Consider the following 23,648-nt stretch of genomic DNA (forward strand, 5'->3'; position numbering starts at 1 on the left):
CCTGCCTTTGGCCCAGGGCGCGATCCTGGAGACCCGGGATCGAGTCCCACGTCGGGCTCCCAGTGCACGGAGCCTGCTTCTCCCTCTGTCTGTGTCTCTGCCTCTCTCTCCCTCTCTCTCTGTGTGACTATCATAAATAAATAAAAATTTAAAAAAAAAAAAAAAAGAATACCTTTTCTAGAAAAGAAATGTGAGAGTTCAATCCATGTGAGTAGAACTGTAATATTTGACCTCAGCTCAGGCTGCCATAACAACATAGAGAGAAATTTACTTTCCTGGAGTTCTGGAGACTGGAAGTCCCAGATCCGGTGCCAGCATGATTGGTTCTGGTGAGACTTCTCTTCCTGGCTTGCAGGTGTCACAACCTCGCTGCACGCTGATAATGACCTCTTCTCTGTGTACTCATGGTTGGGGGGGCGGGATGAGCTCTCTGGTTTCTCTTCTAAGGACACTAATCCTATCTGCTTTATGACCTCATTTAACCTTAATTACCTCTGGATAGGCCGTATTTCCTATTTCCAAATATAGTCAGTTTGTGGCTTTGTGTGCTTCCAGCAGCCTCTCTCTGGCCAGGTGCAGTCACTGGGAGGGGAGCCTGTGTTGTTGAGAAAGAACAATGAGACAAATGCACAGAAATGAGACGGAAGACTCCAGGTGGCCTTCTAATCTCCAGCTCCCAGCTCAACCATAACTGTACCTCTCTGTATGTACCCTGGAAAGCTGTATTTCTGCCCATGAGTTATTTCTTCCCTGTCTCATTATAGCAAACTCTTTTCTCAGGGTTTAAAAATTGGAGGTGAGGGTGCCTGGGTGTCTCAGTTGGTAAAGCATCTACCTTCAGCTCAGGTCATGATCCCAGGGTCCTGGGATCAAATTCTGCATCAGGCTCTCTGCTCAGCAGGGAGTCTTCTTCTCTCTCTACCCCTCCTCCCTGCTTGTGATCTCTTTCTCTCTCGTGCTCTCTCTCAAATAACATCTTTTAAAAAAATAAAAATTGGAATTGAGGTGGTTGAGACAGCTAGCATTGTTTTTTTTTTATTTTTTTTATTTTTTTTAAAGATTTTATTTATTTTTTTCATGAGAGACACACACACAGAGAGAGAGAGAGAGAGAGGCAGAGACACAGACAGAGGAGAAGCAGACTCCTTCCAGGAAGCCTGATGTGGTACTTGATCCCGGGACTCCAGGATCATGGCCTGTGCTGAAGGCAGGTGCCAGACCGCTGAGCCACCCAGGGATCCCCGACACCTAGCATTGTTAATTGAAAAAGTTTCTCCATGAAAAGGTACAGAAAGATGGGGCTTCTGTGTGGCTCAATGGTTGAGTGTCTGTCTGCGTTTGGTCACGATCCCGGGGTCCTGGGATCGAGTCCCACATTGGGCTCCCTGCGGGCAACCTCCATCTCCCTCTGCCTATGTCTCTGCCTCTCTCTCTCTCTGTCTCTCATGAATAAATTTTTAAAAATAGGTACAGAAAGATGGGGCAGTATCTGGAGAGAAATGGGGATCAAGAGATCAAGAGAAAGAGAGTGGGATCAAGACAGGAGGCTAAATATGAGACACAAGATCATGTTTCTGTTTCTGCTTCTGATGGGAAAGGAACTGATGGTTTAAGCACAGGTGGGATGATGCAAGGAACCAGGACCACAGTACCAAGGGCCCTTTCCAGGGGTAAGGGACACTTCTAGATGACACCATGAGGGAAGAAGGAGAAGATGGAGTGGATGGAGGTTTGTTTTGTAGATTTGTTACAGATTTTCCCATCTGATGACATCTCTGTGAGACAAGGTCATCTCGTGGAAGTGAAGAGCAGGGTGGGAGGGCAGCAGAGAGAAGGCATGCATAGTCATTGCAGAGAAAAGAAATAGAGTTCATGGGGAAACAGAGTAGGTAGGATGGCCAGATTGAATTAAAGGCCTGTTTGAGGTTTGTGATCACAAACATAAGGTAAAAACACCCCGTCTGCAAAAATTCTATCTAGAAACTCATTACTCTGAGTTGGAGTATTGCCAGGTGGGTATGAATGGAGTTAGAAAAGCAAAGGATTTCATGGTACTTGCATTGGAGTGATTTAGAATGACAGGCGGTTCTCATTTCCAGCTAGGCGCACATGGAATTACCCACGAGGCTCCCAAAGAATCTGATTTAATGGGTTCAGGATGGGGCCTGGGCATTGGTAGGGTTTCAAAAGCTCCTCAGATGATTCTAACGTGCAGTCGGTGATGAGAATCACCGTGCAGACCATGAATCCTGAGGGGCAACGGGAGGCAGCTAATGAAAAGTGAGAACCTGGTAGGCTCAGTGAATTTGAAATAAATGATAGCGGTGGGGAACTAGAGCAAGTAAGCCGGAAGGATGGGAAGGCATGATCGGTAAGTAAATATTTGAAAGTGTTTGCAGATGGGTGAATTGTGGAATGAAGGGGAAGGTCATTGCACTCGAGGCGGTGAAGACTGAACGGATCATCCACATGGACTCCGAGTGTCCACGACAAGGACACTCTGAACTGAACTGAAGTCTTCTCTGGTTGATGGGGACTGGCAGTTGGAAGCAGGAGAGGGTGGTGGGGCTGGGTGGCACCAGCTACACAGGAACTCTTTGCGGGAAAAAGGGGCAGAACTGGCTAGCAGAAGCCATGCACCAGAGAGCTTCAGACTTTATATGCAACCTGCTGATGTGGAAACAGGCATATACATGGGAAGTGACTCACCCAAGTTCACCAGCATGGCAGATTCACAGAAGCCTCCTGGAGACAGTCCTTGTGCAGGGCTCAGACCCATTCTGCCCCCCTTCCCCCTCTGGTCCCCAGAAGCAGACTCTGCACACAGGCTTGCTGCGAATGTCACTTTATTTGGGATATGCTGGTACCAGGGCATGAAGCAGATTGGTCAGCCGGGGAGGAAAGGGACAGTGTCTCTGAGCCTGGTGATTGCATCAGTGGGGCAAGGCAGCCTCATGCAGCTGAGCCATCAGTGCTTTGAGAAATCACCTCCTGGAGGATAAATGAGGGGGAGAGGCACTAGCAAAGAGGCAGTGGTCAGGCTGGGGAGGGATGCAGCTGGAGGGAGGGTGGTGGAGCAAACTGGCAGGAGAGGAAGAAGCCCAGAGAAAGGCCAGCTCTTGCCCTGTGCCCTACCCAGGCTAGGTATCAGCACCCCTGCACCTGTTTCTTTCCCCTGCCACAGTGTGGCCTCGGGGACCTAAGGATAAGCAGGAACCTGGCAGGCGCTTCACACCTGTGCTCTCCCTCAGCCCTCCCAAGGAGCCTGTGGGCATTGTCGGCCTGGTGGTAAGGCTAAGGTCACGGGTGCTCAGCAAGGAAGGAAAGATGGGCTGGTTTGATGGATCAACAGCTCTGATGGACTTCAAACCCCCAAGCTTGTGTCTATTGGAGGAGAACTCAACAACAGAGCCGAGAAGCAGAAGGAGCAGGTCGGAAGGGGTCAGGAAGGAAGAATCCCATGGGGGCCTGTGAGTTGGGAAATGGGTGCCTTTGGGAAGGCCTGCCCCTGTCCCCACTCCACCCTGGAATTCCCCCACCAGCGCCCCCCCAGACCCACCGAGGCAGGCGCTGCACTGGCAGCTGCGGATGGCCGGCAGCACCACCGGTTCCGTGCGGCCACCGGGACAGCGTAGATTCAGGATGCGCACGGGGCTCTCGGGGTCTAGGCTGTAGCTGCAGCAGCCGCAATGGCTCTGCAGGTACGGCTCCTGCGGGAGGGTTCCGCTGAGCTGGACAGCTGGACGGAGCCAAGCAGTGGGCCCCAACCACCTGTCTCCCCGCACCCCACCCCAGGGCCTTTCCCAGTGGAGGGAAAGCCAGACTCTGACACTCCCTGTCCAGCTGGGCCAACCCGTGGGGGAGGGGGAGGAGCAGGGTTGCACCCTCTGGGTCCCAGGAGAACAAGTGCAGGGCAGCAGTCTGACCATCCTCTGGGACATGCTCACGATGCCTTGCCAGGAATGTCCAGGACAATGCTATGTCCCGAGCTTTTCTTCACTACCTGATAGGCTGTGATTTCAGAGCCTGATTTAGCTCCTTCATGCCCTTCCTGTTGATATCCTGGTAGGCCCACACCAGAAGCAGTCCGTCCCTGCCCCCCTGTCTGTCCGTCCCCGTCGCCCCCCACCCCCTCCCCGGCAGGGGTGGAGGCCTGCAGTAAGCTCTTGAGCCCAAGCCCTGCTGAGGGGCACGGAGCCAAGCAGTAGGTGGAAGTCACCACACGGGAAAATTTCACCCCTGGCTTATCTTCCCTTGAGATCAACCTCGTCCCTCACCTCCCCTGGGCTTTGCTCAGGTCTAGGCTCGAAGTGGTAGGCCCTTGGGGGTGCACAGCAGCCCCCTCGCTCACCTCAGGCATGACGTTGGTGCTGGATGGGCAGTACCCACCACAGTAGCTCACTTCCACCTGGTCTAGGTAGCAGGGGCCTTTGGTGAGGTTGCGCAGCTCTGTGAGATGCCGGCAGGAAGCTGACTGCTCCTCTGTGGGGAGGAGCAGGTGAGTGCAGGAGGTGGGGGCAGGGCAGAGAAAGAAGGCCCCCCCTGAGGGGACTCCAGGTGGAGGGGACAGTGTGTGGACCTGAGGAGTACCTGTGGCGGCTGGGGCAAGGGTGGTCAGGTGCCATGGTGCAGCACTGGGGGTCTCCACTTTGCTAATCCCCATGGTAGGCAGCACCGGGGAAGGCAGGCCTCCTAGGGTGGGCATAGGGGCCAGTTTAGGGGAAGGGCCCAGAGCAGGCAAAGGCATGGCAGGAAGTACCCCAGGTCCCCTGCATACCCAGAGTCACTTGGCGGCAAGTGGGACAGCAGCTCCCTGGCTCCTGCATGGTCACCTCGTCCTGCAGAGGGAGTGGCCCCCCAGTCCACTCAGGAGGACAGCAGCCCCAATGCCCAACACTGCCTGCTGGAGGCCCTAAGACCAGCTTCTGGGAAGGGACTCAGGAAGGAACCTAGGGAGTTCCTGGTTCTCTGAGAGGGCAGCAGGGCTGCTGGTGGGTACCTGGGCACAGGTGAGGGGGGGGCAGCGCTGGGTGCAGACACTCCTCCCATGGAGGCAGCGGCAGCTTTCACAGGCCTCCTGCCATTCGGATCCAGGCTGGGGAGATAGGAGACAGCCTCTTCTCCATCTTGATCTCCATCATTCTGCTTGTTCAACTTTTCTACACTACTACCATCCCTGAAACCAGCCTGGGGATCTAGTCAGGACAGTGGCCAGAGGCTGAAGTCAACAACAGGACTTCAGGAGGGAGGTGGGCCAGTAGAGCCCAGAGACTGTCCCAGTGTGATAGCTGATGACCAAGCTGCCCACTGGGGCAGGCCCTGGCATAGGGGGAGGAGCCCGTGGATCAGAGGGAGGCCTGATGGAGGGAGGCCTGGGTTGGGGACGGCTGGGTGGCACAGAGGGGCTGTGGTGTCTCACCGGGTGGGGATGCCCATGGCGCCAGCACTCGCAGTGGTCTGTGGGCACACAGAGGCCTGCCTGGCTGCGCAAGAGCCCGTGCTGGCACACACAGCCTGGGGCCTGCCCCGCACTGCAGTTGCCCAGAGTCTCCGTGGCGTTGGGCTCCTGGCACGTCCGCTCACAGGACCCCAGTTCCCCGGGGGCCACCTGCTGCCACATTTCTCCAGAGGGACACTCTGCCAGGGAAGACGCCCCACCACCACCACTCGGGTCAGCCCTGGGTGCAGCCTTGGCTCTCCCCACTCCCACGCTAGGCACCTCTAGACTCCCTCCTCCCTCCCAGAGCTGCCCATTCGGCTCCAGCAGCCTCTGGACTTCTAGGCCTCCAAGCACACCCCTCTGCTCTTATCTACCTTCCCAAATGCTAGTGGGGCCTAACTCGAGTCTTGCCTTCTCCAAGAAGCCTCCCCTGACCAGGCCTGTCCACTTTGACCTCTCCATTTGTGGCAATGATTTCCCATCCTGTGGGTGTAGTCTGCTTGTCAGTGGGCCAGAACCATCTCTTATCTCTGTTCTAGTGGGTGAGTCTGCCCTCAGCAGCCAGGCTGGGGTGCTCGGGGCTCACCATACCTGTGTGTCTCTGAATCTGCACAGAGCCCAGAGCACCAGGGCTGGGCATGTCTGAGGCCTCAGCAAAGGTCTGTTGACTTTGATCAGATGGGGGCAAAACAGTGCAGGGCAGACACAACCCTCCTGGGGACTGCCAGATGAGGGTCCTATTTTAGCTCTCCCTCTCAGACTTGGCTTTCTCCTCTGTGGGGAAAGAACCCTCCACCTCCTGCTTCGCTCACAGCCCTGCTCAGTACGCACGCAGGAATGCCCCCAACACCAGTGTGGACAGAGCTGGGAAGGGGCTTCTTGAAAGAGATAGCATTGCCAAGGGCAGGCAGGACCCTCACCCACACCAGGGCCAACCCCACCCTGGCTTTGGAAGGACCGGCAGGGGCCCAGACAGCCACAGCTCACCATGACAGTCGGCTAGAGAGCAGCGGAAGGCTCCCTGTTGGCAGATACTGGGAAGAGAGAAGCACGTGTTCGGAGGCATCCCAGGCCCTGCTCCCCACCCCTGTCCTCAACAACCATGCTCCACACCCTCCCTACCCCTAGCCCCCCAGCCCTCACCAGCGGGTACAGTTCCAGGTGAGCACAGTCCCTGGGGGAAGCTCCCTGGACTGCTCTTCAGGGGTCAAGGTGAGGCCCCACAGCAGAGAGCTCTGGGTGCAGGGGCATGCAGCAGGGGGCACACACGTGCCATTGTGCAGCAGCTGGGGTGGTATAGGCTCCAGTTATACTCAGATCACCACTTCTCTGCACCCCCCCCCACACACACACGGGAGTCAGGACATGGCACCTTAACATACCTGCTCTCCGGGGCAGCCACAGCCAAGCTGGCAGGGCTCCTGCACACAGTTGGCACCGGGCTGCAGATGCGAGCAGAGGTATGGGCACGAAGTGGCGCAGGCCCTGAGCACCTGGCTGGGTAGGCACTCTGGGGGGCACACAGTGAGGTAGAATACCAGTGAAGGCGCTGCCCAGGCCCCACCACCTGCGCTGGCGAACTCCAGCTGGGACATGGGCCTGAGCTCAGTGGCGCCAGAGGGAAGGGCAGGCACACGGCACCCCAGGTGCTCACCAGGGCAGGGCTGCAGGTTACATCCCTGCCGCTGCTCTGTGTCCTGGGCCTGGCAGGGTACCCCCACAGGAGCCTCCTTGCAGCTCCGGTGCCGCATCATAGTGCCCCCACCACACAGAGCAGAGCAGTTGCTCCAGGCAGACCAAGGCCCAAGGATGGGGCACTCATGGGGTGGGCACATCAGGGACCCGTTGATACAGGTGCTGTAGACAGGGGTCGAGGGCATGAGTCAGGGTGAAGAGAGCCCTTGCATCCCTGTAATGCCCATTACCCTGACCTGCCCCGAGCCCACCCAACCAGAGCTCCGCAACCCTCCCCTTAGCCACCAGTGGGCAGCCATACCAGTTTTTGCAGTCCAGCTGTACCACCTCGGCTGGGGCTACCACCCATGAGGCGTTGGGGCTGGGGAGGCCACAGCGGCATGAGGCGATGGGCACGCAGTGCCCATCCTGTATCAGTTGGCCAGGGGGGCAGCGGCAGCCTGAGGGTGGGGGAGGGGACAAGCAAGATTCAGGGCAGGCACCCACAGTGGATCCTTCTGGCAGCCAGACAGAGTCCAGAGCCTCAAGCTGACACTGGAGTACCCTTCCCGCCCCCAGTCCCCCAGTCCCCACTTGATCCGGTCCCCACACTGTTCCCACTGCTGGGGCACAGGAAGGGGTCATGCTAGCCCCCTCTGTGTGGACACCACCTCAGGAACCCTTGAAGTTGCTGAGAGCACCCTCACGGACACAGTCCACCTTGGCTAAGGCTCGCTCTATGCAGGAGCCCTACTCGGTTGCTGAAAGTGACTCAAGGATCCGCTTTGCTGCCCTGTAACCCACGATCCAGTACAGCAGCACACCCCCTGCCCGCAGGTCACATGCTCTCTGGGAGCAAGAGGCAGCAGAATAGGATGCCCCAGTCAGAGGCCCTAGGGTTCCCAGGGACCTGGGTGGCATGGTCCCTGCAGACACTGCACGCGGTCCCAGAGGTCAGCACAGCTTCGAGGGCACTGGTTGGCACAGTCAGGGGTGGGCACAGTGTCTCGGGCTTTGCAGCTCTCCCCTGAGGACCAGAAAGTAGGAGTCTGCATTGGGAGCCAACTCTGTTGTGCCCCCACGACAGCACCCTGCGCTCCTCTGTGCGCCTCCAGGAGCAGAGGCAATATCCCCCTCGGGTGCCAGTTTGTATGCTGCTGTCCCCACTCCTCCTCCAGGTGCCATGATGGGGTTACCTGGGCAGGGCCCCACGTTGCAGCTCTCAGTCTGAGCCCATGGCTCTCGGCAGACCCCTCCGGGGGGCCCCCCTGCCTCCCTCCAGCGTAGCCGGAAACCCCCACTGCAGGGCACCTGGCAGGGGCTCCAGGGCCCCCAAGGACTCCACTGGCATAAGTCTGGGGAAATAAGATGGAGTCAGTACCCAGGCCCCCATCCCCTCTGCCTCTGGCTTCTACCTTCTACTCCAGCCCTACAGACACTAAGACATGCCCTGAGCCCCTCAAGCACCCTTCCTCCTCTTTTCAGCGGCTGCATGGATGCTCCCTGCTGCTGCCCCACCCAGCGGGAAATCCAGCAGGCCCTGGAGGCAAGCAGGAGGCTTAGCAGGCCTGCTAACTGCCTGGCTACTGAAATAAACAGCATGGCCCAGCCCCCTGGGGAGGTCCCCCACCACTCTCATTTCAGGCTCCTTCCTGCCCTGTTGATCTCTGCCCTCCTCATTACCATGGCAGGCCGTAGGGTCCGGGCAGAGGCGTTGCTGGCTGAGTGGTACAGTGCAGAGGTCTGGGTCCCCAGCCCACGGCCTCCGTGTCTCAGGGTCCAAACAGAGGCGATGACGGTGCTGCTCCGAAGCCAGCAAGGGGGCCAAGGTGGGGGAGAGGCCAGCTGGGTGCTGAGACCAGTGCTCCTCCAGAGCAGTCCTGGAGGCAGGAGCCAGCACACCACGGGGCAGGCAGGGCCCACAGGGTGACCACTCAGACCATTCACTCAGAGGCAGAAGACCTAGGAAGGGCAGTGAGTGGGCATCCTTCCCAGTGACCCTCCCCCAGACCACAGACGCCAGTGGATGGGAAGGAGGAGCTCTAGTTATGACCAGGAAGGGTTGGAAACAGGAAAGGCTGTAGGAGGTATGGGGGAGCCACAGTGGGGTGACCAGCTGGCCTGGTGTGTCTGGGACTGTCAGGTGCCAGCACTAAGAGTTCCAGATCCAAGAACTCCCCCACCCCCCAACTCCACACCCCACCCCCCCCCCCGATCCTGGGCAAATGAGGACAGCTGGTCTCTCAAGTCCAGAGTTACCTTGACAGCCCTGGCTGGTGCACTGCAGCTCTCCGCGCTGGCATTCACTGTGGGAGGGGGTGGTCACGGTAGGACTGGGGGGCCAAGACTCGGCCCAGAGCAGTGGTTGGAGGGCTCACATAGGGGTGACCTGAGCTCTGGGCTCATTTGGAGCAGGATGAGGTTGGGTTTGGGCCCGGGGCCTGGGGGATTTCCCTGTGGGGCCTCCCCACTCCCCATTCCCTGGCCCCAGTCCTCTGATGCTACCTCCCCACCCTCATCACTCACCACTCTTTGCAGCCCAGCTGCAGGCGGTCCCCGGGAGCCAGGGTGACTCTGGCTCCTTCTCCTGTGATGTGTAGGCAGCTACACTGCTCTGGGGGAATGCAGCCCCCAGCCTGTTCCAGCAGCCCCTGAGCAGAAGGGGACACAGGCACAGGGCTGTGTGGCAGCCACCTCTGTAACCTAGTGCCAGTACCGTGTCTGCTCACAGCAGGTGCATGTGATGATTTACTAAGCAAATGGATGGGCACATGGGCAAGAGGCCAAACGCCAGGGACTCTTTTTTTTTTTAATTTTTATTTATTTATGATAGTCAGAGAGAGAGAGAGAGAGAGGCAGAGACACAGGCAGAGGGAGAAGCAGGCTCCATGCACTGGGAGCCCGACGTGGGATTTGATCTCAGGTCTCCAGGATCACACCCTGGGCCAAAGGCAGGAGCTAAACCTCTGTGCCACCCAGGGATCGCCAGGGACTCTTAAAAGGCGTCGTGGGGAGGGGTGTCACAAAAGCATCACAGAGGGGAGGAAGTGCAGGAGTGGGACAGAGACCCCCTTCTCTTGGGGCACATCCCCCCCAGTCCCACCCCTCACCTCAGGGCAGTAGCAGCCGGGCTGGCAGGGCGGCAGGTTTTGGCAGAGCCCATGGCTCAGGTATGTGGCACAGAGCCCGGTACAGGGGGAGCCACACGCCTGGAACTCAAAGGGAGGCGGGCAGCTGTCCTCTGTGGGGGACCAGAGGCTGGTTGGGGACAGCCTAGAGACACCCTCCACCCCCCTGAGCCCAAAGCACACAGTACAGGATCCCATCAAGGCCCCTTAGGGTCTCCTTGTAAACCTGTCCCCATGCGGCCGGTAAGGACTGACTAGTGTTGCTGTGGGTGCCTCTAGGAAGGGTTGTGAGGGTTGGGCCTTGGAGAGCCACATAGCTTGCATAGAGGGAGGATGGGGCCTCGGGAAACTAGGGGCCTGGCAGGCGCTCCTGGGCTTGGCAGATGGAAGACGAGAAGGTGGCTACCACAGGGGGTGGGCAAGACCTTCTGTGCCTGGGCGTCACCACACGTGGACACAGCCAGCAGCTACAAAGTGGGGAAATCACAGCAGAGCTGGGAGGGGAAGGAGCAGCTGAGGGTGACAGCAGTTGAGGGTGAGGCAGGAGAGTAACTGGGCTGCTGAGGGCAGGGGTCAGTGCAGGCAAGGGCACCTGCTCCAAGGGCCTAGGGGCATGCATGTTTGCTCGGAGAGGAGCTGGGAGGCCCTGCCAGGGCTCAGTTGTCTAGCTTCTTGCCCCCGGCGCCTCACCAGAGCAGTTGCTGACTGGGCAAGGCCGGAAGTGGCCGTCTAGTCGTGTGCAGGGAGGCCTCTCCCCGGCCCCTCCGGGCGCTGGACCCTGGTGCCGGTAGCGCTGCTGGACGGGCACCTGGCACGAGCATGGTGTCCAGCTGCTCCAGCTGCTCCACACGCACTCCTCTGGGGACCAAGGTGGGGGGATGCCAGCCTGGCTCCTCCAGCCTCTGTTCCCTCCCATCCGTCCCCTCTTCTCCCAACCCCAGCCAACACCCTGCACAGGGCAAGAGCAAAAGGGAGCTCAGACAAGTCCTGATCCCCTGTGCTCCCCATCACCCAGCAGCAAGGTCCCCACCACCCAGCAGTGAGGGGCACAGCCCAAAGGGCTCAAGGGAGGAGATGGTGACAAGAGAAAAGAAACTAGACAAAATATCAGGGGGATAGATATACATTTGGGGGGTAGAATCTGGGGTTTGGGAAATCACATTACTCCCTGAGTTTTCCCGAGGCAGGAAACAGGTGATGGGGCTTGGCTACCCCATGCACACTCACCCAGGCAGGGTCCTGGGTAGCAGGCCTGCGTGTCCAGGTGGAGGAAGGTGCCATTGCAGGTAGAGTCGACTTCAGCCAGTGGGCAGGGGCAGGACCCAGAGCGGGAGGCCAGGCCTGGGCCACAGCTGCGGGAACAGGGCCCCCAGGGGCCCCAGGAGCAGGACTCCAGCAGCCCCAGGCAAGGCTGCTGTCCACAGCGCTGGGTCTGGGTGCCAGGGCCCAGGCAGGGGGCTCTGCTGTAGCCAAGGCCCGAGGCCATGCAGCCCCGGGTGCGAAGCTGGTTTCCACCTCCACAGGAGACAGAGCATTCAGACCAGGGGGACCACCGCGTCCAGGCCCCAGGGACTGTAGGAGGGCACAGATGAGGTTAGAGAAACTAGAGGGAGCAAAGGCCCCGAGGGCTGTGCGAGGTCCGTACAGGGGGTGGCAGCTATAAATAGGGCTGGGAGGGAAATAAGAAACACAACGCAAGCAAATGGCCAGCATGAAGCTAGGAGGGCGAGGGGAGGTGGGACTGGTACGAAACCCCAGACCTGCACACTCGATGTCTTCACAGATGATGCCCTCCGGGGTGCAGGAGCTGAGAGGAGGAGCCTGGACTCAGGGATGCTGCCATATGGCAGGACAGTATGGACCACCCCTCCCCGCCTCTGCCCCAGCTTACCACTGCTGGCACTCGCCCTGCAACCAGCTGTCCCCCAGCGTGTGGAGGCGGCCACCATGCAGGCACAGGGGTGGGCATGGGGGCTGAGGGCAGGGCTGGCTCTGGGACTGCTCCTCCCGACACTCCGGGGCCCATGAGCCCGAGGTGGAGGACCTGGGTGGGGCCCGGGGCAGAGAAGGTGAGAGACACCCAGGGTCCCTCTTCACTCACCTCCTGGTGAGACACCTGATGGGCAAACCTGGGGTGGCTAAAGAAAGCAAGGATGACCAGGGACAAAAGTTGGGGCCAGGACACAGAGGGTATGCCACGGGGTGGGGGCAGGATCCAGGACCTCCATATCAGAGAGGGAGACTGAGTCCGGGCAGCAGCAGACCAGGGTTGGGGAGGGGATGCCAGCCTGGCCCAGCCCCATACCGGAAGCGGCTCTGCTGCCCCTCGGGCCCACATGAGCGGCTGCAGGGACTCCAGGCTGACCAGCGGCTCCAGGCACAGTGGGCAGGTGGTGGGCAGGGTTGAGCCATGCAGGAGAGCCGCCCAGCCTGGCAGGTGCAGGTGTTGCAGGCCTCCTGGTGCCGGCTGCCCGGGGCCCAGCTATGGCCCTGGGCATCTGTACACTCGCAGTGCTCAATTGGCACGCAGCCACTGTCCTGCTCCAGGAAGCCTGCGGGGGAGGCGGCCCTCCAGAGCTGTGCTGGCACCCAGCTCCCACCTGCCTTCCCACTGAGCCGCTGTGACATGCCATGGGGCCAGGGCAGCTCCTACCCTCAGAGCAGCGGCAACCCGGCTGGCAGGCCTGGCCATCCTGACACACGATCCCCTCCTGGAGGTCTGAGCAGTGGCGGGGGCAGCGGTCAGCACAGCTGACCATGTTCATGCCTGCTGGGCAGCCCTCCTCTGGGCAGATGGGGAAGACCAGAGTCAAGAGGGCTCTGGGCACCGGGGCTCAGAAACACTCCACCTGCCTGCCCGGGAACCACTCTTACCTCTGTGAAGCTATACTCCCACCTTTCACCCCACGTTGGTGCCCACAGATACAAGGGGCCTTGGGGAGACCCCCGGGATTGGGACGTTTTGAGTGCCAGGGAGTTCCTCTCACCTACCCGGGGGATCCCAGCACCTAGCCTGGCACCCAATACATGTTGTTGACCTGGACTGAATTTGTGAAGCCAACATGCTCACCTACCTGGCTCCTCTGTATTCACCTGGAGGCCATACAAGAGTAACCAGGGTCCCTGGGGCCCCCAGAGCTCAGAAGGACCAATAACTGGAGCAGAAGGTGGGAGGAGCATGTCTGACTCTGTCCACACCCCAGGTGCAGCTGCACTCAGGACTGGAACCCTCAAATCCTCCAAAAGCCTTGACCTGCTGGGTGGTTCCAAGCAACACTGCGCCTGGTCCATGGAGGGCACCCCCTACCTGAGCGAGTCCCCCCCACCCAGTGCCAGACCCCGCCATCTACCCCTGTGGGCCTCAGTTTCCTCAGCTGGCTGGTGAAGGTCTCTGCCACAAGGCATCATGGAAATTAAATTATGAGGGGCATGGGAAGACCTGTGCCGAGGGCAAAGGCCACTGGGATGTGGTATCCCCACTGCCATACCACAGGGCAAGGGGTTGCAGAGCCGAGACTGGTGCCTCTCCCCAACACAGGGGGCACCCCCGTTCTTGGGTGGGGGGCTTGAACAGCTGCGGCTCCTCAGGGACCGGCCCCCCCCACAGCTCCGGTCACACCAGGACCAGGAACTCCAGCGTGACCAGCCTCCAGGCACTGCGTGGAAAAGAGAAGGGCCTCATGAGGGATCTAGCTCAGGCAGGGGGGCCCCTCCATAGACCAGGAGCCCTGGGCAGGGTCCTGGAAGTGCCACAGGGGCACGTGATGCCAGGGAAGGGCATGCTCTGGTCCTCACCAGTCCTTCTCACCTGGGCAGGCCCGCAGGTTGCAGAAACGACGCTCCTGGTAAGCAGTCAGGATGTCCGGGCACCAGTGACCACCAGGCCCCGGGGGACGGTATGCCCGTAGTCGGCGCTGCTGGCCTACCCCGCAGCTTCGAGAGCAAGGTTCCCACGGGGCCCAGGCAGTCCAGGAACAGTTCCCGGCCACACAGCCAGGGCTGGGGCACGGGGATGGCTCTGCGGGCCAGGGCAGGAGGAACAAAGCTGAGCTGGAGCCAGCCCTGACTCCTCGACCTCAGCCTGGGTGCGGCCCTCCTCATCTGCTGGGCCAGCCGTGACCTCATCCAGACCTTTGGGTTTGTGTTGAGGGTCTAATACTGGCTGTTGTGGGACTTTGGTAACTAGGCCTCAGTGTCCCCACTCTCACAAGGGGCAGAGGTCCCAGACTCACAGGGATGCTGAGGGATCTGGGTGGGAAATTGGGTGAGTGTTGAGGACACACATAAGGGAGAATGTGCTGGTGTTTGCTAGGCTCCCCAGCAGCTGCCAGGGCTGCACAGAGCACCCCGGGGCCCAGAGTCATGCAAGGATTCATGATTAGATATTGTGCTCAGAACTCAGTATTTGCTTAAAGGGTTTTGGAGGTTGGACGTGGGTTGGGGTCAGAGTGAGCTGTTGGAAGGAGGATGATGGGGTTAGAGGGGATGGCCGTGGTTCAGACATGGATCAGGTCAGAGGTCAAGACTGGAGGCACACCTGTGCAGGAGGGCAGGTTGCAAGGGCGCTCCTGTGAAGCGTCACCCCCAGTGCAGTTTGCCAGGCAGAGGCGAGTGCGGCTGCGCCAAGCAGGGTGCGTGGGGTCTGTGCAGGTATGAGAGCAGGGGGACCATGGAGACCACGGGCCCCAGCCACCTGCAGGGAGAAGGGGGAGAGGCATTTCCTGCTGAGTCAACCCTGGGCTCCTGAACTCCCAGGAAGCAGGGCCGGGAAGGGAGGAGGTCCTGGGCGTGTTCTTCCCAAAGAGAGGCCACATGGGAAGGGTAGAGGCAGTCAGGGGTTGGGACCCAAGGAGTCTGGGCTACCTGGAATGTTTGTTACTGGCTCCACTGTGAACCCTCCAGCCCCTGTGCCAAAGAAAAGCCCTGTTCAGGATGCTTCTGAGTGTGCAGTACACCAGGACCAAACCACTGCTATCTGATTCAGCCCTTCCCTCAGGTGGGTCTCCTGTGGACCCTAAGGCCCCAAACACAGCCAGACTTGCACTTCCCAATTCCCTCACCTGGGCAGTCGGGGCTGAGGCAGTATTTGAGGTCCTGGCGGGGCCCACTGCAACCCAGGCTGCCTGGAGCCAGGGAGGGCTGCATACATTGGCGGCTGCGGGTTCGGGTGCCCAGCCCACCACAAGAGCGGGAGCATGGGCCCCACAGCCCCCAGGGACTGAAGCCATCAGCAGCCTTGGAGCAGTCCCCCATGGAGCAAGACAGCTTCCCATGCACACAGGAGCTGCGGAAAGGGCACGGGGTTGAGGGGCTGCGCAGGACAGACTCTGAGAGGAAGGGGTGTGGGCAAGGGTCTCTGCCCCCTGGACAGTGAAGAGATGGAGCTGGTAGTCAGGCCGGGCAGGGGCGGAGCAGCCAACGCCCACCCCCCATTCCAAACCTCCCCCACTCTCACCATCCCCTCACCAGTTACTGCAGTCTGTACGAAGGCTCTGGCCTGAGCCCAACTCATCCCCAGGCCCAAGGGCCCCACCATCCTCTCCCAGAATGGGTGGACGAGCCCCAGGGTCAGCACCCGCAGCTCCCAGCTCCTGCAACAGTGAGGCTGGCAGCACACAGGGGCACTCCTGGTGGGTGGGAGCAGAGGAGGAGGTGCAATCACACAGACCAGGTTCCAGATCTCTGCACCTGTGCATTGCCTCCAAGGGGTTGGGGAGGAAGGCTCCTGGTGGCTCCTTGGTGGCAGCAGGGAGGGGCTTGGGCCCCAGAAGAGTATTCCCTGGAGCAAGTGGGACTGTTTCCCTGAGTCAGGGGAATGAACATGAGGGACTAGTGGCCTACGAGCTTGACCCGAATGGCCAGTGGATTTCCTGCATGGGACCCAGGCAGGGTCAGCAGAGGCCCTCACAGGGTGGCACTTGGAGGGAACATGGAGCAGCCGGGAAACAGACACCTGGCTCCTAGCTTCACCAGTAACTGTCTGTGTGCGTGACTCGGTGTTCCCTTTTCTTCTCTGCAGCTCACCCAGTGTCATCAGCTCGAAGTCAAGCAGATGGGACCAGGTGGCTGCTTGGGCCCTTCTGGGCATGGCATTCTGGAACTCTGGCTGGGGGCAGCCACCAGGCACTGGCTTCAAGAGTAGGATTAAAGACAGGGAAAGAAATCCCCATGCATCTGTAGAGCTCAGCAGAGCACTGTTGGCACCTGTCTGCGGTCTGGACCCCACAGCGGAAGACAAGGAGTCTGGGGCCAGCCAGAGTAAAGGGAGGGATATGCCTCCCCACAGGGATGTGGCAGGGAGAGGGGGGCAGTGAGGACCCACGGTTCCCTGCTGTGGCCTGAATGGCGTGGGGAGCCCGACTGCCAGCTGCTGGGCATCGAGGAGCCAGAGGGGGCACCTGGCCGCCCGTCAGTCATGGACAGCTCCACCTGGAGTTGGGAGCCAGGGAGAGCTGCTGCTGAAGAGCAAGGTCCCCATTCCAGGGAACCAGCGACATCCTGAGGCAGTGTCGCCCCAGCGTCTGCTCTGGGAGCTGAATGCCAGCCTGGGGTCACACAGGGTCTGTGGGGGTGAGCAGCTGCAGGGGAGAGGGAGGAAAGGCAGGGGAGGGGAGGGAGGGGCCTTGGGCTCCTGGCTGAGTGGGTTCTGACCTGGACACAGGACAGGCGGTGCTGGAAGGTGCCCACGGGGCAGTGGCAGCCCTCCTCGCAGCCAGTGGAGAAACAGCCCACCTGCCACGTGATGTGGGTGCAGGAGAAGGGACACCCCTCACTGGGCTGGCACTCCCGGTACAGACGTCCAGCTGGGCAGCCTGCCTCTGGGGTAATCTTTGCATCAGTGCCCAGCGCTGCCCTGCGCAGCCCTAGATGGCCACTTCTCCACCCACCCCACTGGGACCTGCTTACTCACCCCAGTGCCCACGCTCCCGGGGCTCCGCAGTTGGGTCAGCAGTCCCCTCCCTGGGTTATGCCCCTCGGGGTCCATGTCACACCCTCCCACACACTCCCCTCCCTGAATCTGGCTACTCCCTCCTCCACTTGTCCATCACCGGCCCGAAAGGGCAGCATACAGGGCTGGGTAGATGGGATGAGGAAGGCAAAGACACCTGTGTGTCCGTGTCAAAGGCCAACAGGGGAATCCAACCTAAGTTGGAGCGTCCAGGGTGACCCTTGGGCTGGGACTCACCTCTGCAGACCTGGGTGTGGCAGGTGCGGCTCTGGCGGGCCAGCCCAGGGCAGGGGGGCCGGGCACATCTCCGGGAGCGAAGCTGCTCCCCACCTCCACACGAAACACTGCAGTCTTCCCAGGGGCCCCAAGAACTCCACACACCAGGGCCAGGGCAGCCAGGCACCTCCTGGCAGCGCAGGATGCCCTCCACACAGGTGCTGGGGACAAGGGAGGGGGCTTGAGAAGCAGGACCCTGGCCGCTCCCCCAAGAGCCCTCTTGCCCGGCTCTGCAGCCCAGTCCCTCCCTGCTTCTCTCAGCTCACCAGTTGTCACAGAGCCCAGTTACCACCTCTCCGGGCTCCAGGCTCTCCCAGGAGCTGAGCCCAGGCCCCGCTGACCGGCTCTGGTTCTCAGGAATCCCTGAAGGCATGAGTAGGGTGGGGGACTCCAGATAGCTCAGTTTGTTCCCCAACCCTGAATCCCTCCTCCTGCCCCACTGCCTTTTCCTCCCTCCCTATCAGCCTTCACCCTGTGATGCCCCAGATTCCAGGCCTGGGAGATGGAAGCCCCAACCCGGAGCAGGCCAGGAATGCTGTGGGATGCATGGGAGACTAACTCCAGGAGCGTTGGAGAGGACAGGTGGCCCGTTCCCATCCTATAGCTCCAGGCTGGGCCCGTGGGGGGCAGAGGGGTAGAGGCCGGGCAGGAGGGCACTGCTGTGCTTGGGGGTCACTGGGAGAGGGCAAAGGGAAGCACTGACCCATGGTTCCAGGCTGGTACTGGCAGCGGCAGTGGGCAGGAGACACACAAATGCCATCCTGGGACAGCTGGCCAGGGGGGCACCCACAGCTAGGCTGGCAACCCGTCAAACCCGGCTGGCACACACTCCCAGGAGACAGGTCCTGGCAGGAGCGGGGACAGGGCCACCCGCAGGGGAGAAGAGCCTGGCCACCCCCGCAGTCTGTGGCAGGAGGGAAGCAGAGAGGGTGATGAGCAGGTGCCCATCCTAAAGGATCCCAGCACACAGGTGACAAGCCCTCCTGCCACGACCCCCCACTCCTACCCCCGCCACCCACCTGCTCTGACCTTCCACCCTGCCCCAGGATTACGGAGTGAGTGATCTAAGGGCTGTTCCTCAAAGAAAGTGACACGCCAGTGTATGCTGGGGTCAAAGGTCAGAGGCAGTGTCTCCCTAGCCTTATAAGGGGACCCTCCCAGATCTCTGCAGAAACCCTCACCTGTGCATTGTGTGGCATTGTCCTGGCAAGGGCGACTCTGCCTGTAGCTCCCAGGGCAGGGCCTGCCTCCCTCTGGGGTTGGGGGCCAGACACATGCCCGGCTCCGATGGGACTGCCCCAGGCATGGGTCACAGGGAGACCACAGTCCCCAGGGGCTCCAGGCTCCATCCACTGTGCCAGGAAGACAGAACCATCTGCCCTAGGAGGCCTGGGAGGTGCCTGGCCTATTGAGATTTGAGCAGACTAGTGGGGGCATCTCACCTGGGCAGTCGGGGGACCTGGGGCAGGCCTCCTTCTGATGCTGGGCCCCTGCCTCCCCTGCTTTCCCGGGGCATGGGGTCCCCCCGTGCTGAGGAGTGGGGCAGGTGCAGACCCTGGAGCGAGTCCTCGTCTGGCCCCTGCAGGGCTGGGAGCACGCTGTCCACTCCGACCATGGACACCAGCCACCAGGCACTGCAGGGGACAGTGGTGGAAGGGCACTGGGGCACAGGCATCTCCTCCCTGGTCCCAGCCCTCTCAGTGATGCTGGCCACTTTTCCTCACCTCCTCTGAGCTGGGACATACATACCTGGGCAAGGCAGGTCTGTGCAGTTCAGCTTCCCCTCTGAGCAGGTGCTAGGCACGGCATGTAGACACAGGAAGGAGGGCAGCGTCTCAGCCCTGCCCGTGCCCTCCACATGCACCCCTCCTAACCTGCCTATTTCCTTCCCCCTATACCCCCTCCTCCCCTTCAGGGGATCAGATGCCACCTCTCCATTCTCCTGGGCCTCCAGACCCTGCTCCCTGTCCTATTCAGGGGCCTTTAGGTGTCCTGTGGCTCCCTGCTGGTCGCTGGCTGGTGTGTCCTACTGGGGGATGACCATAGGTAGTCTGCTGCTGGCTGGGGCCAGACGGTGAGCAGAAACACCATGCTTATCACCCCTCCATCCCCTCTAAGCACACACTCAGCCCCAGCCTGCCATGTCTCCCAGAGAGCCTCAGTTTCCCCACCTATTAGACAGGGGTGAGAGTCCCTGCCTTCATCTTCTCAGGGATCATGGGAATCTAACCTGCATTGGCTGAGACTCAGGAGAGCTCAGGTGCCCCCTGCCCTCACCCTGGCACCTCTTTCTGCTCACCAGTAGTTGCAGCCATCGGGCCTGGGCAGCCGAGCCCCTGGCTGGTGCCGCTCCCCGCTCAGCAGGTCCAAGCAGCCACAGTGGCTGCGCTGCACGCAGAAGGCCCCATCGGCACTCAGCACCTGGCCTGGAGGGCAGTAGCAGCCTGGCTGGCAGTGCCACTCGCAGTGCTGGGGGTGGGGAGGCAGCAAGGGAGGGCTCGGGTGAGCAGAAAACCGGGCCGAGGGGGCAGGGAGGGGTGCACTGGGGAGTCAGCGCAGAGCCCCATGGGAATGATGAAGTGAAGGAGGAGGTAGCTCACAGTCATTCTGTCCAAATACAGTATCTGCTCGTCCCCTCCCTAGGGGAGGAGTGGGGAGAGGAGACAAGAGCCTGAGAAGGTCTGCCCTGGGCGAGGGTAAGGGGGTAGGGAGGGTGTCCTCCAAATGTGAACCCTGTGGAAGGTTCGATGGGGGACCTGGTCAGTGCCTGGGAACCAAGGCATCTCCCTGACCTCCCTGGAACGTAGGAAGCAGGGCAACAGAAAGCTGGCTTGGGCAGGGGGTCACCTGGGAAGGCGCTGGGGTCCCCTGGGGGAGCCAGGAGCCAGGCATCAGCCCTTCTTCCTCCTTGCTCACCCTGACCCCTCTTAGACCCCTGCAGCAGACCTCAGGGCACCATCCCTTGAGCATCCCCGATCCAGGTCAGCTTCCTCCCCGCACTGTAGGCTCTGTGCTCAGGGGCCCCTTGTATCTTGCCTCTGTCCCTCTCCAGCATCCTGGGCAGGTGTTCTGCGAAGTCACACCCACCAGGGCATGGATGCATACATGCGTGCACACACATGTACTTTCAGAGTCATGATCCACACACCGAAATGCTCGTAGTGTTCAGATGACATCATGGGCTCATTCCCCCCTTCGCACGTGTTTATGCTATTTTTGTAATACAGTCTTTATATTCAGAAAGGCTTGATGTGATGAACGCAAGATTGCTGGGTGAAGCTCACTCCAGAACAAAGGGAAGCCAGCCCGGGGTGGCACTACCCCACCCCTCCCTACAAGTGCTATGCTGCCCCAGGCCCAAAGGGGTCGTGACCCAAAGCCATACCCTGCCCTCCTGCAAAGTGACCCTCAGGGCCACTGGAGGGCATTCATTCTGAGGGAGCCAGACTCACCACGAGGTCGTCACAGGAGCGAGGACAGGCAGGGCCACAGGGGCTGTACTCTGCCCCCTGAATGGTGGTGCAGTTGGTCACTGGTGAAGGGGACAGGATGGGCTGAGAGCTGTGTGCATGGCCCTCTCTGGCCTGTCTCTCTGTCGTGCTCCTTGACCCCTGTCCCCTCGCTCCTGGCAGGTACCTGGGCACGGCAGAGCCTGGCAGGCCTCTCCCTGGGCCTGAGGCCCCTCGCAAAAATCCCCCAGGCCCTGGGGAGGGGGCTGGTCACAGGTTCGCATCCGGCTCCGCAGGCCTCCCCCACAGCTCCGGCTACAGCTGGACCAGGGCCCCCAAGGACCCCAGCCCCCAGCTCCTGGTGTGACGGCAAAGGAAAGGAAGCAGTTGTAGGGGGCAGCGGGTCTTGCAGGGGCTGGGGGCCAGCTGGGGCAAGGCAGCGGGCATCCATGGACTGTGGAATGCACTGTCTTGGGCACCGGAGGACTCACGGTCACACCCTGGCAGGAGGCAGGGCTCCTCCTCAGCGTCGGGGCCTGGGCACAGAGGTGTAGGCAGGTTTGGTGGAGATAGCAGCGCCTTGAGGGTCAGTTCCATGGTGGGGGGCCTGGTGCAGAAGCGGTGCCGGTGGCGTCGGGCAGGGCCACAGGAGGCAGAGCACTCGCTCCATGGGGTCCAGGGTGACCACAGGGGCTGACCTGGGTACACAGGAGGGAAAGGCAGAGCGAGGATGGAGTGAGCACAGGCCAGAGGTTCTGGCCTGGGCAGAGCACCCTCCTCCCTTCCCCCCTGCTCTGCCCAGGTGCTTTCCTCCCCTGGTAGGGAGGCAGGTATGGGGCCCCCTTCTCACCCTCCTCACAGGGCCAGGAAGTGCAGTTGGTGATAAGCCCAGAAACACAGGAGCTAGAAGAAAGCAGCAGAGGTCAGGGTGCTGTCACAGGCTGAAGCCTGAACACTCAGGATTCAGGATGTGACCTTATTTGGAGGCAAGGTCTTTACAGAGGTGATCAAGTCACAGTGAGGGTGTCAGGGTGGCCCTGGTCCAATATGACTGGTGTCCTTATACAAAGGGAAACATGGACCCGGCACAGAGAGGAACGACATGGAGACACAAGAAGGTGGCCACGTGGAGGCACATTGCAGGGATGCAGCTACAGCCCAGAACCCCAAGGATCACCAGCAGCCACACAAGAGAAAGGCCTGGAGCAGACTCTGCCTCGCAGCCCTGAGGAGGAACCACCCTGCTGACACTTCGAGCCTTGATTTCTAGTCTCCTGATGTGTGAGAACACCAGCCTCAGGTCTGTTGTGTTGTTGTGACACACTACAGACCAAGACAGGTGGGGAGAGAAAAGATGGGCACGGAGGGCGTGGGCAAGGACCTCGGGGAGCTGGACAGCTGTGCCCAAGGGGGCAGGGGGGGGTCTCCACAGCCCCCTGGTGCTGCGTGGGGAGATGGCAGGGTGCTCTCAGGTCACGGCCATGGGTGGGGGTCCTTACCAGTTCTCGCACAGACGAAGCACCACACTGCCCGGGGGATAAAGGCGCCCACCGTGGGCACAGGGGCAGTCCTGGGAGGGCACACATATGTTGTTCTGGAACCAAAAACCTTCCATTATCTTCTGGCTTCCAGGTGGGTCTGGCCCAGCCTGTTCCCCACCGTCAGAACCCAGCACCCTTTCTCAGGCTCCCACCCTCCAACCCCACCCATGCTCCTTCCACAAACAGCCCATCTGCTCCCATGGCCGCTCATGGGGAAATCCATGCCAGCGGTTACAGGAGGGGCAGGGATCCCTATTTCTGGAGCAAAAGACCATCTCCAATTGCAGGACAGGAAACTGAACTGTCAAATGCCCACAAAATCAGCCAACAAAATACAAAACGAGCAATTCATATAGCAATGATGTTTTTAAAAAAATGCCACATTTTCATCAAGGAAATTTAAACTGGTGAATTATACACACAAGGAGTTTGGACAAAAGTTGCTAGTGTCCCAAATTTTTAAAAATTGCCATCCATCAGCACATGATTCAAAGATCAAATGTACTGAGGTGTGAGCCGGGCCCTGGGAGACACGTCAGCCTTTTACAGACTCCGATGGCTAAGTACATTATTACCCCAATTTGACAAAGGAAGAAACTGAGGCACAAGACTATGCAGCCCCAGGTCACAGAGCTCCTAGTAGAAGAGTCTGATTTGAACCCAGACCCCCCTGGAGTCTGGCCCCTTGCCTACACCCTGGGCTTCAGCAGCTCCTCTGTAAACCCTCCCCACCGCCCCCTGAGCTTTGGTCCAGATTTCATGGCGCCCGCCTCATTTCCCGACCTGGTTCCCACTGCCTTCCCACTGCCTTCCCACTGCCTTCCCACAGCAGCTCTCCACACTCTGAAGTCTCTGACAGTTTCTGACAGTCTCATCAGGATCACCTCCTCCAGGAAGCCCACTGCCACCAACCCAGCCCCCGCCAGTCTGCATCCCGAGCTCCACAATATGCAAAGTTCACTTCCTGTGTAAGGATGGTTCTATCTTCATTCTAGGTGCTCTGGGTCTGATTTCCCCAGACTAGAGGCTTCTCGAGGGCAGAGTCTGCTTTTTCCCTATGGCGTAGCCCCTCTAAAACTAAGTGAGCAAGGCGCTCAATAAATAACTAATGACAACGTAAGAGAAGAGACAGCTCAAGTAGGCATGAATCATAACAATCTTCTAGACCTATCACTATTTCACAAATGGCAA

At 60.0% G+C, this 23,648-nt stretch overlaps 1 protein-coding gene across 1 annotated transcript in view; it reads right to left on the bottom strand.

Moving 5' to 3' along the window:
- Positions 1 to 2,859: 2,859 nt before the first annotated feature.
- The window catches only part of LOC129515722 (SCO-spondin-like), a 56,687-nt gene continuing 35,898 nt past the window's right edge, over positions 2,860 to 23,648 (bottom strand). Inside the window, exons 62-104 of the mRNA XM_055334760.1 lie at positions 22,416 to 22,510; positions 21,767 to 21,819; positions 21,408 to 21,614; positions 21,104 to 21,274; positions 20,920 to 20,999; positions 19,767 to 19,936; positions 19,217 to 19,263; positions 18,910 to 19,101; positions 18,649 to 18,819; positions 18,171 to 18,371; positions 17,734 to 17,830; positions 17,429 to 17,628; positions 16,894 to 17,060; positions 15,709 to 15,869; positions 15,303 to 15,526; positions 15,106 to 15,147; positions 14,780 to 14,935; positions 14,051 to 14,260; positions 13,731 to 13,898; positions 12,896 to 13,027; positions 12,548 to 12,794; positions 12,134 to 12,286; positions 12,003 to 12,049; positions 11,470 to 11,814; positions 10,933 to 11,100; positions 10,225 to 10,355; positions 9,641 to 9,765; positions 9,374 to 9,420; positions 8,798 to 9,076; positions 8,311 to 8,469; positions 8,025 to 8,141; positions 7,437 to 7,575; positions 7,095 to 7,297; positions 6,823 to 6,950; positions 6,584 to 6,726; positions 6,428 to 6,474; positions 5,420 to 5,637; positions 5,000 to 5,095; positions 4,778 to 4,838; positions 4,591 to 4,692; positions 4,352 to 4,482; positions 3,560 to 3,710; positions 2,860 to 2,991 (exon numbers count right to left, since the gene is read on the bottom strand). Coding sequence (XP_055190735.1) covers positions 2,969 to 2,991; positions 3,560 to 3,710; positions 4,352 to 4,482; positions 4,591 to 4,692; positions 4,778 to 4,838; positions 5,000 to 5,095; positions 5,420 to 5,637; positions 6,428 to 6,474; positions 6,584 to 6,726; positions 6,823 to 6,950; positions 7,095 to 7,297; positions 7,437 to 7,575; positions 8,025 to 8,141; positions 8,311 to 8,469; positions 8,798 to 9,076; positions 9,374 to 9,420; positions 9,641 to 9,765; positions 10,225 to 10,355; positions 10,933 to 11,100; positions 11,470 to 11,814; positions 12,003 to 12,049; positions 12,134 to 12,286; positions 12,548 to 12,794; positions 12,896 to 13,027; positions 13,731 to 13,898; positions 14,051 to 14,260; positions 14,780 to 14,935; positions 15,106 to 15,147; positions 15,303 to 15,526; positions 15,709 to 15,869; positions 16,894 to 17,060; positions 17,429 to 17,628; positions 17,734 to 17,830; positions 18,171 to 18,371; positions 18,649 to 18,819; positions 18,910 to 19,101; positions 19,217 to 19,263; positions 19,767 to 19,936; positions 20,920 to 20,999; positions 21,104 to 21,274; positions 21,408 to 21,614; positions 21,767 to 21,819; positions 22,416 to 22,510 — 6,204 coding nt within the window. The 3' untranslated portion in view covers positions 2,860 to 2,968. The remainder of the gene's footprint in view (positions 2,992 to 3,559; positions 3,711 to 4,351; positions 4,483 to 4,590; positions 4,693 to 4,777; positions 4,839 to 4,999; positions 5,096 to 5,419; positions 5,638 to 6,427; positions 6,475 to 6,583; positions 6,727 to 6,822; positions 6,951 to 7,094; positions 7,298 to 7,436; positions 7,576 to 8,024; positions 8,142 to 8,310; positions 8,470 to 8,797; positions 9,077 to 9,373; positions 9,421 to 9,640; positions 9,766 to 10,224; positions 10,356 to 10,932; positions 11,101 to 11,469; positions 11,815 to 12,002; positions 12,050 to 12,133; positions 12,287 to 12,547; positions 12,795 to 12,895; positions 13,028 to 13,730; positions 13,899 to 14,050; positions 14,261 to 14,779; positions 14,936 to 15,105; positions 15,148 to 15,302; positions 15,527 to 15,708; positions 15,870 to 16,893; positions 17,061 to 17,428; positions 17,629 to 17,733; positions 17,831 to 18,170; positions 18,372 to 18,648; positions 18,820 to 18,909; positions 19,102 to 19,216; positions 19,264 to 19,766; positions 19,937 to 20,919; positions 21,000 to 21,103; positions 21,275 to 21,407; positions 21,615 to 21,766; positions 21,820 to 22,415; positions 22,511 to 23,648) is intronic.

This window comes from Nyctereutes procyonoides, unplaced genomic scaffold, assembly GCF_905146905.1.
Source record: "Nyctereutes procyonoides isolate TBG_1078 unplaced genomic scaffold, NYPRO_anot_genome, whole genome shotgun sequence".
In the NCBI taxonomy this organism is placed as follows: Eukaryota; Metazoa; Chordata; class Mammalia; order Carnivora; family Canidae; genus Nyctereutes; species Nyctereutes procyonoides.